Consider the following 15,690-nt stretch of genomic DNA (forward strand, 5'->3'; position numbering starts at 1 on the left):
AATGTACCCCTTAAATTCCCAGTGATTTCCATGAGGCTGTGCCCTATTAAGGCCATCCCTTTAACAGTCCAGTTTTCCATTGCCTATCTACCTGACCATATGGCCAGGCCATGGGCTACTGTCCATGTGTAGATAAAAACCCAAACATAAGGGCTTTTGCCATTGCTCAATTCTTCCACCACTGCTAGGAAAACAGCATGCCATTCAGCACACCAGGCTGATCTGTTTTTACCTTCTTCAATCAGAGTGGTGACTTCCCAAACATTTCCAAGATATTGTCTGTTCACCATGGAACTGCCATCCACAAGCCAAGCAGCTCTTTGTTGGTCAGTTAAGGGCTCGTTATAGGGCACTGTCCAAGTTACAACAGAATCCAGTAGCTCCTCACACAGTTCCAGAATCAGTCCTTGGTGAAAAGACGCTCCCTGCTCTCAGGAGTATCTCCCCCTTGCATCTCCCAGGCAGCATCTTCCTTTATAAACCATTTCCATTTTATTATGGAACTCTTCTGGGCACTGCCATCTCCATAATCCTAGATATTATGGCTATTTCAAGTTTCAAGGTCACTTTATGTCCTTCAGTCACAGTCTTAGGGGTAGCTTCAATTAATCACTGATTGCAAGGTAGTAAATGCCCCTCAAATGGAAATTCTCTAGTCCAAAGTACCAGTAGTTGTCGAGGTGCTCACAGCTCTTGCCATATGCCCCAGTCTATTCTATGCCTCACATAGGGCTATCACAGCCTACCAGCACCTCAGCCTCTACTCCACGCTGTTTTGGCTCAGGCAATCTTACTGGTTCCCATTTAGCATGTCCAATTAACACTGCTTGAAGGGTAGATTTACACGCCTTCTATTTATAATACTAGGTATGGGAAACATTCACCAGTAAGTTATAATGTCCATCCTCACAATACAATCAGGTAAAAAAAGAAAAAAAAAAGATGCAACCACTTTACATAAAACCTGTTTAAATATACCAATTCTCCTACAAACTTTTACCTTAATTTCATCAACCCTTACATTCCTAACAGTAGCCTCCACTAGGGCTTCATCAATAGGTTTTGGTTTTACAATACTAGGTAAGGGAGGTATTCCCCAGCCAGACATAGTTTCCATTCCCAGAAAACATTCAGGTAACATTCCAACTTTCATAATTTAATTAAACGTTACACTTTTATGCTCTCTCAATTGAACTGTAGCCCAAGTCAAGGTTTCACCAATGGATTTTGGTACCACAGTTCATAGGATTCCTGTATCAAGGAGTCCTGGAAACTTTTCTTCACCCCGACTATTTTACCCAAGCTTGTGCAAAAGGTTGTGGACCCTTAGCAAGGGGTAGAGCCAAAGGACTCTAAATCATATAAAGTCTTATGTATAAGACTTATATAAAGTCTTATATATCTTAAATCTTATATAAATATACGATTTGTCAATCTTATATTAATTGTCTTACCCCTTGCCCTAAGTGATTGGTTAGATTTCTCATTGTAATTTCTGCTTTCTGGCTTTCAAAATTTCTCCAAATTGTGGTAAACAGAGCTGACTTCTTTGGGGCCCTTTAATGTTGGGGGGCCAACAAGTCTTTTGGTAGTGCTGTATTAAAATCTCTGTTTTAAGCCCACCAAGATCTGTTTTATTCACTCTGCTTCTTAATTATCATCTAAAGATTTCCACCCTGCTGGGATGAGTCCCATGACTCTCCTCTTTCTTTCTTCTTTGTTCCACTCCTATCAACATTTGCTTTATTCACCTTATTCCTTAACAACTGTTTAAAATTTCCTACCCTGCTAAAACTATTCTCTTGATTCTCTCCTCTGCTGTCTCCATTCTCATATTAATAACCTAATATTTTTATTAGCATCTATAAGACCATGAGGGGAAGCTGAGACAGCAAATTCCATAAGGCTTCTTGAACTATCCCTCGGTTTTGCAGCAGTAAGGTTACAATGGGGTATCCATGTAAAAGAAGCCCTTTAACCACAGCATCTACCATGACCTGGATAACAAGTATATTCATTGGGTGAATATCCTGGTCATCATAAAGCCAGTCCCACATGGCTTGCATACAAAGCATATCAGCTGCTTCATCTGGGGTGTTCCGCTTGGCATTCACAGAGGAAGATGGACAGCCCCCTTCTCAGGGTAAACAGACCTTACAGCGGTCTTTATCCCATCCACCAGGCTAGTTGTTCCTTCAGAAATAACCTCCTGTGTGTCTGGATCACACATAGCCATCTGTGATTGTTCTATAGTGATCTGTGTAACCTGTACCAACCCAAACATGCTCTTTCATTCTGCAGCACTCAAAACCAAAGACACAGCTCCTAAATTAGTCACTCTCACAATTTATTTCAGTAAAGGTTCCTCAGTAAACTGATGATATCAATCTACCAAATAAAACAACTCCTTCACACTATGTCCTCTGGTTTCAATAGTTTCTTGGTTTTCCCCTCACCCTACAATGACTACCTTCTTGGTGACCAGAGGTCTTAGAGGTACTTTCTGTTGCCCCTGAATAATTTTTACCTTGGAGTGGGGGCAGCTGTGAAGCTAGTGGCTGAAGCTCAGACTCACTGAAATCTGAGCTTGGTCTAGCATCCGGGTCTGATCCAGCACTCTCTTTTACTTTTAGTTTAGCTATTAACAGATAACAATTACCAAGGGATTGTATATTTTACCTCTTTCTTATTAGTCTCCATTTCCTTATTCATCCAGTGAGACAACTCCCCAGGAGTTGGAGTTGATGAAATAAAATTCATATTTTATGGCAAGACAAGAAAAATTTAAACATAAAATTTTTCTCTGCCCCTTTGGGCTTCCTCCCTCTGTGCATCTGCACTAACCAGACCTCCCTAGGAGATAACCTTCCTTCTTAATCTTGTAAGGGGTCATGATGGCCCCCTACTCACTTTGTACATGCAGATCCAGATTGTGTAAACTGTCAATACATCACCTGACATATAATCCTTTGTCTCAAAAATGTATATAATTGTGCTTTGACCTCTAACAGGTGGAACAGTCCTCAGAGCTTTCTGAAAGTCTGCCTTCCTAGTTATAATCCTCAGGTTGTCTCAAATAAAATTTTCTATTTCTTTCTTAGACTGTCAATTTTTCAATTTTTCATCAACAGATCCATCCCTAAATTCCATTGGTAACTTTTACCCTTAGTAATGGATTGTAGCACAGCTGTTGCTCCATACCATGCACGACCATGAATCAAAGGTTCCTCAATCCCCACCCTTTCATCCTTTCTTTTCCCAAACTACATGTTTATGTGAGCCAGGGCTTTCTAGCAAATCCCACTTCTCTGACACCAACTAAAGTGGTTCTGAACCCAATTCCAATGTGTGTGTGTTGGGGTGTTGGGGGGAAGATAGTTTCCTACAACAACAATTCTCAAATGCCAGCAAGGTGTCCTATGATTAAACTTAATTATGACACTATCTACCCAGAGAGAGCATCAGAGTCCACAGGTCAGGGGCTCAGTCCCACAAGACTGCTCTCCACTTCAAATGTCAGTCTCAAGCCCAGGGTGTTACTTGTGCTTCTGACCGACCAACTACAGATTGGAGGTTTCCATGACCCCCTCCTTGGACTTCAGATGCCAACTGCGAATCCAGGTTGCTACCTGTACGGCTAGCCAGCTACCACCTGGCTATAAATTAGAGATTCCTATGGCTTCCTCCTTGATTTCAATTAATTTGCTAGAGTGGCTTACAGAATTCAGAGAAACATTTTACCTACCAGATTACTGGTTTATTACCAAAGGATGTAATTCAGAAACAGCCAAATGGATACATAGGGCAAGGTATGGAGAATGGGTACAGAGCTTCCATGCTCTCCCAGTGCTCCACTGTCCCAGAATCTCCCCATGTTCTCCAACTCAAAAGCTCTGCAAACCCCATCATTTTGGATGTTAACAGAGGCTTCATTACATAGGCATGATTGATTAAATCATTGGCCACTGGTCGTTGATTCAACTTCTAGCCTCTCTCCCCTCCCAGGAAGTAATAGGGGGTGTTTCGACTGAATATTACGACCTTCTAATAACAGAGTTGGTTCCTCCAGTGACGAACACCATCTTTGGTGCTTTCCGTAAGTCACCTCATTAACATAAACCCAGTTGTGGTGGAAAAAGGCTTGTTATGAGTAATAAAACACCTGTTTCACCATAATGGCTCTGAAGTGGATTTTAGAAACTGAGGACAAGAGACCGAATATTACGACAAAACGGCTCCCATTGCTCTTATCATTCAGGAAATTTCAAGGGTTTCAGGAGCTGTGAGCCAGGAACCATGGATGGAGACCAAATATATATGAGAAATATATTTTGGTCCTCTGAATGACCAATTATATTACTTATAAATCACAACATCACACAAAGCTTACTACAATAACTACAGCAATCTAAACAGTATGGTACCAACATAAAGATAGACATATAAACCAGTGAAACAGAATAAAGAGCCATGAAATAAACCCTTGCATATGTGGCCAAATGATTTTTGACAAGGGTACCAAGATCATTCAATGGTAAATGGACATTCTTTTCTAGAAATGGTATTGGGAAAACTGGATATCCACATGCAAAAGAATGGATTTGGAGCTTTACCTTATACCACATACTAAAATTAACTCAAAATGGAACAATGACAAACTCAAGAGCTAAAATTTTGAAACTCTTAGAAGAAAACATAGGAAAGAACTTTATGGCATTGAGTTTGGCAATGATTTCTTGGATAGGACACCAAAACACCAAAAAAGATAAATTGGACTTTGTCAAAATTAAAAACTTATGTGCATCAAAAGACCCTTTCAAGACAGTGAAAAGGCAAGCCATAGAATGGGAGAAAATACTTGCAAATCATAATATATGATAACAGGTTAATATCAAGAATATTTAAAGGACTCCTAAAACCTAACAACAATAACAAAAAAGCCAAACAACCCTATTTTTAAGGATTTATTTTTAAGGGCAAAGGCCTCAAATAGACATTTTTTTCAAAGAAGGTATGTAAATGGCCAATAAGCACATGAAAAGATGCACAACATCACTAGTCATTAGGGAAATACAAAGCAAAACCATGAGATACCACCTCACACACATTAAGATGGGTATTATCAAAACACAGAAAATAACAAATGTTGGCAAGGATGTGGAGAAATTGATACCCATGTGCATTTTTGATGTGAATGAAAAATGATTCAGCGACTGTGGAAAACAGTATGTCAGTTCTTCAAAAAAATTAAACATAGAATTACCATATGACGTAACAATTCCACTTCTAGTTATTTACCCAAAATAATTGAAAGCAAGGGCTCGAACAGGTATTTGTACCACCAATGTTCTTAGCAGCATGATTCACAACAGCCAAGAATTGGAAACAACCAAAATGTCCATTGACAGATGTATAGATACACAAAATGTGGTATATACAAACAATGAAATGTTATTCAGTCTTAAAAAGAAATAAAATTTTGATACATGCTACAAGGATGAACTTTGAAAATATTATGCTATATGAAACAGCCAGACACAAAGTAACAAATATTATAAATACATTCGAGATACATTGTATCTAGATCTGTCAAATTTGTAGAGATAGAAAATAGAATAGTGCTCACAAGGGTCTGATCAGAGTGGGTAGTGGGAAGTTATTGTTTAATGGATACAGAGTTTCAGTTTGGGATGATAAAAAAAAAGTTCTGGAGACTGATATTGATGATGGTTAAATGACAGTGTAAATGTACTTAATGTCACTGAATTATACACATAAAATTGGTTAAAATGGCAAACCTTATATGTTATTTTACCATAAGTTTTTAAAAACCATAGAAATGTACAGTACAAAGGGTGAACCCTAATATACACTAGGGACTTTAGTTAGTAATAATGTATCAATATTCATTCGTCAACTGTAACAAATATATCACACTAATGCAAGAGGCTAATAATATGGGAAACTGTGTGTAGGGAAAGGAGGTGGTGGAGAAGAAGTAGTAGTATAGGGCTTCCCTGGTGGCACAGTGGTTGAGAATCTGCCCCCCAGTGCAGGGGACACGGGTTCGAGCCCTGGTCTGGGAGGATCCCACATGCCGCGGAGCAACTAGGCCTGTGAGCCACAACTACTGAGCCTGCGCGTCTGGAGCCTGTGCTCCGCAACAAGAGAGGCTGTGATAGTGAGAGGCCCACGCACTGCAATGAAGAGTGGCCCCCACTTGCTGCAACTAGAGAAAGCCCTTGCACAGAAACGAAGACTCAACACAGCCAATAATTAATTAATTAATTATTTTTTTAAAAAAAGAATGGAGGGCAATGTCTACACTATATACTGAGTGTGCTTAAAAAACAAAGTAGTAGTATAGGGGAGCTCTCTGTACTATCTGCTTAATTTTTTTATAAACCTAAAACTGCTCTAAAACATAAAGTCAAAGAATTTTTTAAATGCCAGTATAATTGCATTTTTGGTTTGTTATTCCTTGTTTTTATTCCAGTGTATTTTATTTATTCATTTATTTTTATTAAAGTATAGTTGAGACAATATTATGTTAGTGTCAGGTGTACAACATAGTGATCCAACAATTAAATACATTATGAAATGATCACTACAAGTCCAGTAACCATCTGTCACCATACAAAATTATTACAGTATTATTGACTCTATTCTTTATGCTGTATATTACATCTCCATGACTTATTTTATGACTGAAAGTTTGTATCTCTTAACCCTCTTCATCTACTGCCCCGTAATCCCCCACCCCCCTCCCCTCTGGCAACCACAAATTTGCTCCCTGTATCTGTAAGTCTGTTCATGTTTTTCCAGGGTTTCTTTTTGTTTTATTTTTCTTTTTTTTTTTTTTTTTTTTGGCCATGCAGTTTACAGGATTTCAGTTCCCTGACCAGGAATTGAACCTGGGCCACAGCACTGAAATCCCAGAGTCCTAACCACTAGGCCACCAAGGAACTCCCACTGTTTCCATTTTGTTTGTTTTGTTTTTTAGATTCCACATATAAGTGAGCTCATATGGTACTTGTCTTTCTCTGTCTGATTTATTTCACTTAGCAAACCATCAACAAAATGAAAAGACAACCTACTGAATGGCAGAAAATAATTGCAAATGATATATCCAATGAGAGGTTAATATCCAAATTATAAATAAATCACACAACTCAATATAAAAAAAGAAAAATGAACAATCCAATTAAAAGATGGGCAGAGAACCTGAATAGACATTTCTCTAAAGAAGACAGACAGATGGCCAATAGACACATGAAAAGATGTTCAACATCACTAATCATCAGGAAAATGCAGATCTAAACCACAATGAGATATCACCCCATACCTGTTAGGAAGGCTATTATCAAAAAGACAAGAAGTAACATGTTGGCGAGGATGTGGAGAAAAGGGAACCCTCATGCACTGTTGGTGGGAATGTAAACTGGTGCAGCCACTATGGAAAAAAACAGTATGGAAGTTCCTCAAAAAATTAAAAATAGAACTAGCATACCATCCAGCAACTCCACTTCTGAGTATTTACCCAAAGAAAACAAAAACACTAATTTGAAAAGATATGTGCACCCCTATACTCACTGCGGCATTATTTAGAATAGCCAAGATGTGGAAACAACCTAGATGTCCATCAATAGATGAACGGACAAAGAAGATACACACACTCATTACTGAGTAATAACTTTTCATTCTGTTTTGGTGTGTGTATGTGTGTGACATCATCAGTATCGGCATCTGAACCAAATCTGGGGTGATAGTGTATTCTGTCTCTGAGGGGTGGCCACAACAGTCCCAAAAAGAAAATATATTTTTCTGTATAGTGGAGCCATGGGTTTCTTGCAGAATGAAGAGAAAGGGAGAGGGAATTAATTGTAAAGCTTTTCACTTAATAGAGTTGTTCATCTATGCTATCTTTGGTAATTTTAATATTGTATTTCAAAACTTTACTATATATATAATGACATTAATGGATCTATGTAAATTATAAAAGTTCCTACCATTGTTCTTGGTATACCAGAAAAATGACATTACTTTAACAGGAGGCTCAAATGGAAAAGGCACAACCTTTGAGCCATTTCGTCTTGTTTCTTATCCACTTGAGATTTATACACCAAGGGATGACAGCCACAGAAGTTTTTGTCTTTCATACCAGACTACTTTTGACTCAGAAGAAATTATCTGTTATGAAAACTGACGGATGATACTGTGTCCCTCCTCTAAAAGCTTTTTGTACTTGGTCACTGGCTCACTGAGGGATGAATCATTAGTTCTGGATGAGGATTTCTCACCTAAGGTGCTTCAGAGAGCCTGAAGTCCCATGTGGCTTGAATGCAGGTGGGATATAATGGGGACAATGAAAATATGCTGAAGGATATAGAGCCTTGAAAGACTTGCTAGGGAATTTGGTGATATTATATAGATGGATTCCCCTGAAAGTTCCTCATTTAAAATTGAGGATAGATAGATAGATAGATAGATAGATAATTAATTAATTAAATTGAGGGCCCAGCAAAGGGTCAGTAGGTGCTAATAGTCCAGTTGTGTTGCAGGAAGATTTCCTGCCTTGATGAGGGGAAACATGAGAAATCTACACTGATTTTTACCCCCAGCCAGCAACATATTGAGACAACCAACATCTGGATCAGCCCTGATACTACATGGGCTTGCCTGAATTATTTTTCCAGAAAAGGACATGAAACAAGAGATGAGCAATGGGGTTTTGACTTTGAGTACACCCCAGGAACAATTTGGGAACTGACTCTGTCTTCCATAATTCCTACTCAAGGACAGACCATCAGCTTCTTGCTTTGATACAAACACCTACATACCCCAAACTCACCCTTCTCTTTAACTAACGGAAAATTCCACAGCCATCAACTGATTAAATGTGTGCTCCATAGGGCATTTGAGACACAGAATATTTCCAAAGGGTCTGGTCCAATTGTACTGTGAAGATCCCCAATTCTGAAAGCAGTACCCACAGCTGGAATTCCAGACTATGGGAGTTTTGTGGATTAAAAACAAGTTATAAAGAACACCAAAAGTCATCTAAGTTGCAACCGTATGTTGCAAAAAGCCTATCTACATTTTTTCACCCTTAATGCACAAATGTGGCTGGTTGTCTTTCATTTTAACTCCTAGATATACAGAAGATAGTTTCAGATTTGACCTCAACAGAAATTAAACTAAAGATAGCTGCTAAAACTAGGGGTACATGACACCTTGTTGAGATTTGTAGGTTTAGGCCTTCCCCCAAACACTTAAAAAGTTAGGAGAGAGAGGAAGCTCAATAGAAAGACCAGTATTTGTACACTGTATTTCTCAATACACAATTTCCCAATTCTGGGCAGTTAAGGAAAGAGGAATGATAACAGCAAAGGAGACAGAGGGTAGGAGAGGCAGAGGTAACCCCAGATCCCAATCTAAACTCGGGCATTCTATGCCACAATCTCTTAACCAGAACTTAGCTTTTGTTAGGTATAAACAGGAGGAGCTGAGGTAGTATAGACAACATGGCTTCAGCTCTGTAAACTGTACAAATAAATAGGATAGTGGGATTAGGGGAATTAATTTCTTCCTAACCGCACACTCCTAAAGGACTTTGGTCTCCTGTGGCTGTCTCACAGAGCTGAGCTCTAATCAAAAGGGATCAGCACAAACAGGGCACTGTCATCAAGCATAGGTGCAAATCACCAAGTCCAAAGCATTGGTCAGCAAACAAAAGCAAGTATGAGAGCAAACAGTCATAAAGATGGGGCAAATGAGATTTTCCATGAAGCAATTTTTGTAGTTAGACCCTAGAAAGGCCCTCCTCTGAGACCCAGGAATACAGGGTGAGGGAGCCTCAGATGAAGCAGTAAACTTGGTACCCCAAGATGGGGTACCTGGCTGTTGAGGGTACAGTGGGACTAGGTCCTTTTAGAACCACACTTCCATGGCTTTGCTAAATGGGAATGAGAACCAGGAATTTTCTTGGAGGTTAAAAAGCTTCAAGATATCCTGATGGGACATCTTATGTGAAAGGCTGAGCACAAGTTCTGGGACTCAGACTGGAATGAAAGCATCTGTGTTCCTTTACTCCTAAGTCTATGTCTTCACCCCTTTCCCCAGGTCTGCCCAGATGTCAGCCAGTAGCACAGTCCTGTCTTCTTGTGTACAGGGTGATTCTACTCTTTGAACATGCTGAAACTAAATGATCTTTCAATGTAAACTTGTTTTGTTTGTACCCCACTACAGACACAGACAGTGCTCTTTATTATTCTGTTACTTGTGCTTTATCCCTCTGACTAGACTTCAACTGAAGAACTAGGACAATGTTTTCACCAGTTTTAGCATGCAACTTTATTTACATGTAAATGAAGTATTAAATGAATACAGTTATGTCAATATAAAGCACAAAAGTATAGTTTACTCAGGATGAATAAGTTCATTATTAGGTCATATTGCAGAAATACTAAAAATATCTTAATTTATATAGCACAATAAAAATCAACAAACATTCAAGCTCTCAGGATCATTTGGTATCCATAAAACTGGCTCCTTCAATCAGCACAGATGGCATAAATATTGAACTTATAATATGCATTCATTTTATATTACAACACCAAAAAATTATTCAAGGCTTTGTGAGAACATACGGCTATTCAGAGTTTGAGTATTAATCGTATAACTTTATCTCTCACCTCAGGATCACTGTGCTCTGCTAAGTCTTGTAGTTTCTGACCAAACTCTTTTGCTTCCTGGAATATGGAAATAAGTTCAGATTTAGTGAACTCTTCCTTGGTAAATAGCTTCACCTTCTTTTTGAATTGGAAATTTATATTCTCAAATATTTCAATGATATTAAGAATATTGGCCTTTGACTCATTTTTGTTAAAGGGCGCAACCAATGATGACAGTACTTTGGCACTGATCAGTTCTCTTGTATTGGCTTGATTTTTAGACAAGCGCGAAAACACTTTTAAAACATAAAACTTGGTTTTGCCACTTCCCTTGCTTAACAAGGTGAGGAAATCTGGAATGTAACTGACAATCATATGGTGGTCCTCAAATTTTACACTCAGCTGCACTAATAATTTTAGTCCAGCCAGTTGCTCAGGGGAGTTCAAAGGATAAGAGATTATGTCCTTACAAACTTGGTTTACATATGACTGCCCTGTTTTTGGTTCTCCAGAAGACTTAGAGTTGTCATCCACCATATTTAAAGGTCTAGGGTGTTCTTTAACATTGGGATTATTGACCAAGTTTTCAATCATAACAGTAATACCTACATCATGAATTATATCTTGGGTAAATGGATAAGCAGGACTGATACCCATTATCATTGTAGCTATTTCATGAATGAAAGGATCCCTAGTTAACTTAAGTAGGGCAACGAGTTTATCAAACTCTTTAGGCTCTAAACTAAAAACACGTGATTTGCAGCGGCAGGCTTTTGGATTGGGTCCATACTTTTCCCTATACTTAACCTGTTTTTTGAGCTCAGCTAAGGTCTGGAAGTAAGGCCCATTATAGGGTGGGATCTTGGTCAGAGGCCGAATCCCCAGAGGAGTTTCAATCAAGGTCTCAACCAGAGTCCAGTTCCCTTCTGGAGGCAAGGATCGCTCCCCTCCCTCTACTGGGACTAGGACACAAAACCTGGCCCTTGACCATGCTGCCGCTTTTTGCTTTATAGTAAGTTCGGGTTTGGGTGTGGGCTTGGGCTTTTCCTGGATCTTACGTGGAGGCTTATACACTTGAAAAGGGGTCTCTTCTTCAGGCCAGAACCAGGATCCTACACTAGGCTCTTCTCCAGTCCAAAACCAAGAGCAGACATTTTCTTCAGCCTCATCACTGGACTCAATTACAATACCAGCTCTGTCCCCCACCCTCAACTTGATGCTGGCCTCTCTCCTTCTCTGGGACCTGGAACCAGTATTGTCTTTATCATCAGCCTTAGCAAAGGACCTGATATTGGCTTCACTTCCAGCACCAGCCTTGACTTCATACTTGGTCACAGCACTGACCCTGGACTTAGGCATGGCCTTTGACTTGGTTTGGGACACTATACCAGGTTCTGTAGGGGGGTCTGCCTTAGTCTCAGCCACAACTCTAGTCTTAGTTTTAGCTTCCATCTTGCTCACTTCCCTTGTCAAGGCACAGCCTCAGCGTAGGTCACTGCCTGTGTCCTGGCCACTGCTCCATCCCCAGGTTTGGCCTGGGTCACTGGTCCTGTTTCCGATTCTGCCTCAGCCACTGCCTTGGTTTGGATCTTAGCCTTGGCTCTAGTGTTGGCAGGGCCACAGATTCCAGCTTTCAGGCCAGCCCCAGCCCCTCCTCTGCCCTTGCCTTAGCCTCAAAGCCAGTCATGATCCAAGTTAAAGGCAAGGCCAAGTTATGTATCCCCACCCCCGTCTCAGCCTTGACTGAAGGTCTCTCCCAAGTTGGTATTTTCATACAAAGTCCAGTTGTCACTCAGCCCCCTTTCCAACTATAGGCTCTGCCAGTGATATAAACAACGTGCAGAGGAAGCTCACTCAGGGAAGGGAAGGATGGCTGTGTGCCTGAGCGCAGCCCTGTGGAGGGTGGTGGTCTTCAGCCACTCCAAGGCCACCAGATCTGCCACTGAAGTTGGACCTAGGGGTGGAGGAAGGAAATGGGGCTTTGAGTCTTTTCCAACTTTTTGCTCATGTTGATTAGCACAGAAAGACAGGAAAGTATGAAAATTCAGTGCTAAGTGTAAAAGGTCGATAATTAGCAAACTCCTTCTCCCTTCATTTCATGCTCCCTACTACTGTAGTTGCAACCGATCTTTTTCCCAGACACAAAACAAGAGTATGGAGAGTGGAAAAGCTGAATGGGAGTGAGAGAGACTGAAGAATCCCTAGACTGGCTCTCTGCCCCTACTGCACCCAAGCAGATCTCCACTACTTCATCCTACAGGTCTACTGAGGAAGTCTCCACATACACTAACCTTCTCTGATCTGGAGTAATTTTCTCCTCTTTTCCTTGCTTCCAATGATGACAAGCCCTACAGCAGACCTAAAGGCAGATCTATGGACAAATAAACAAACAGGAGGATTGGAAACTGATCTCTTGTTAGACTGATCTTGGTCCCTAGTCCCTATATATGTAGTTTGTCTAGTGTTTCCCTCCTTCTGGTCCCTTTCCCCATTGCCTGCTTCAGGACTGCTCCTCCTCCCTGTTTCCCACCATTTTCCACTTCAGTGACTGCCCAGGCATTTCCCTGTTTCAAAAATGGGCTGGGGTGAAGCATAAGAATAGGAAAACCAAGTGGGAAGTAATAAAAGCAGGTATTACCCTTCTATACCCCCAAAGCTTAGGAAGGCTCCCAACTAAGTCAGCAGGAGACCAAACGGGTTAGTAAACTGGCAAAACAGAAGACATAGAATTCTCTATCTCAATCACTCTACCCTCACACCAATCTAAACAGATATAGGACACATTTCTCTTCTTCATTATTTCCTAGCTTCAAGTTGGGTTACCATTTACAAGCCTTCACAACAACTTAGAGTTCCACAGACCTAAGGACAGACCTACACGCAAAGATCCACAAATGCAGAGATAAATAAATAAATAGAGACAATGGAGACCGAGCCCTTGGTAGAGATCAGCACGTAGGACACTGATCCTTTCTGGATACAAGTACCTGATTGCCAAAAATTTCTCTCTTTCTTCCTCCCCTCCCCCAAATCTCCAAGCTTCTCTGCTCCATTCTCAAAGTCTGACAATTCCCCTGCAGAGACAACTCAAAAATCGCTGCAAGAGAGTGGTGGTGTTAGTAGGGATGGAATGCTCAAACCATGGAAATTGGCTTCAAAATAAATGAAAAGTATGATTTCCAAATTTCATCTAAGTTCTTGTGTTTCCTTTTTCTCCCCAAAGTCTATCATTTTCTTTAACACAATGGGAATAAGGGAGGGCTGTTTGGAAAGCTGGCAGAAAGGAGATCTGGAATTTTCCCTAGATCCCTACCTGCTCTAGTCTTAGCCATCTACCACATTCAAGCACTGACCTCTCTACAGAAATTAAGCCAATTTTCTTTTTCTTATACCCTTTGAGGTTCACTGCCCCCTACCGGTCTTTACAGAAACATACAGTACCGCAAATGCAGAAACAGACCTACACATATAAACGCATGATACATACTCAACGACCCAATGAAAGACAGTGGGAGAGACTTGGTTATTAATAGTTAGCCTAATAACCAGGACAGGAGACCCTTTTCTAATCCAGGGCCTTGATTATCAAACACAACCTCCTTTTACACTCTTTCCCTCTCAGGGCTCCCCAGACCACTGCTCTCACAGACAGCAGCAGCCCCTCCTCCTATTAATGTAATCCACCATTTCTCCGCTAGAAGCCGCTACTACACTCCTTTCCCTCCCCAAACATGGTGGGTGGGGGGAGGGCAGTGTCTGGAAATCAAGCTAGCAAGAGGCAGATCATTTTTAATTTATCATTGCGTGCCGCTCAAATGACCCATGTCCCTCTCTCCCTCTCACCACCCGCGCCCCATGACCAAGTCAAATCTCCCACGTTCATCTCTGACACCCGTATCCACACTCCCAAGCAATGCCCGCCTTCTCACTGACCTGCTCTGCTTGGATGAGAGGAGGTTTTCTCATTTCCTTGCCTCGAGGGGTGCCGAGCCCTAAGAAAGAGGGACGGAGAGTCAGACGGATACAAGGACACGAGACAATGGCGGCGACTATGTTTGGGGTTTGGCTCGGCACGGCGGATTCATGACGAGATACCTGCTTTATCAGATGAAGGGCCATAACTGGCAAACGACTGTAACTTTCTGGAATTTCCTTCTCCTTACCGCCCCCAGGACGCCTCAGGGACCCGCTCCTAGTGACTCTTTTAACAGCTACCTTTTCCTCCGCAGACTTTGTCTCTCCACGTCCCCAGAACCAAAACCGAGCAGCTCGAGGGGAGTTGAAGACGATCCGGCCTCACGGAAGCGGAGTGATACCAGGCCTTGCATAGCGCCGCTTTCTCTGTCGGCGAGCTCCGTCCCGCCTACCCTGGCTGTTTCGGTACTGGAGTGGGCAGGGGCGGGGTCTGGATTTTTAGAAAGCAGCGCTGGACGGAGAGAAGCCAACTAAACCAAAGGGTCTCGGTATTAGTTCCCCTCTGTTAGGGAGCTCCTCCACCCCAAACCTACAATCTTTTCCCCTGAACTGAAATGTATACGGGTTTCGGGAGGTGACATCAGTGAATCCGCTTCGGCCTGATAAGGCGGACGAATACCAAAATATAGTTGTTACAAATTCCCTTCTCCAGAACCTGCGGCCTGCCGTAGTGGGTGGGTTGGGGGAGGGGGCCGAGGTAAGAAGGTCAGGAAGGAGGCTCAAGACTGAAAGAGGAAGGTAAATTCTGATCTATGCCAAAAACTATGCGTCCCCTTTATGATAGAAACCCCTTCAAACCGCCCTTCTCAGCAATCAGCCTTTTGAACTAAAGGGCAGGGGCGGGGCGGGGCGTCTGGAAAGCTGCTCTGGTCCGACTTGCTGATCAATATCAAACACCTTAGTCTTTTCTTGTTCTTCTCCTCTAAGTTTCTCGCCCTTATTGCCTACCGTATTTCTTGCACAGAAATAGTCGAAGGTAAGGTGGTATGAGAATACAGGGAAAGCACAGATGGACGGAGAGAAGCATATTAATACCAAACTA

General features: G+C 41.4%; 1 protein-coding gene and 1 long non-coding RNA gene across 8 annotated transcripts in view; both read right to left on the minus strand.

The window, feature by feature from the left end:
• Positions 1–12,242, minus strand: part of ARMCX5 (armadillo repeat containing X-linked 5) — a 129,901-nt gene extending 117,659 nt beyond the window's left edge. For all 7 annotated transcript variants that reach the window (XR_014014239.1, XM_081222247.1, XM_081222248.1 and 4 more), the window contains exon 1: positions 10,695–12,242. Coding sequence is in view for 6 of the 7 variants with exons in the window: in XM_081222247.1 (XP_081078373.1) it covers positions 10,695–12,125 (1,431 nt within the window). In the remaining variant the exon portion in view is untranslated. The remainder of the gene's footprint in view (positions 1–10,694) is intronic.
• Positions 12,243–13,054: 812 nt separating this feature from the next.
• Positions 13,055–14,994, minus strand: LOC308608918. The gene is made up of 3 exons (XR_014014240.1): positions 14,769–14,994; positions 14,607–14,665; positions 13,055–13,770 (listed from the first exon to the last, which is right to left on the minus strand). It is a non-coding gene; the product is annotated as an uncharacterized lncRNA (long non-coding RNA).
• Positions 14,995–15,690: the final 696 nt, after the last annotated feature.

Source organism: Mesoplodon bidens (genome assembly GCF_964165515.1).
Source record: "Mesoplodon bidens genome assembly, chromosome: X".
NCBI classification, from domain to species: domain Eukaryota; kingdom Metazoa; phylum Chordata; class Mammalia; order Artiodactyla; family Ziphiidae; genus Mesoplodon; species Mesoplodon bidens.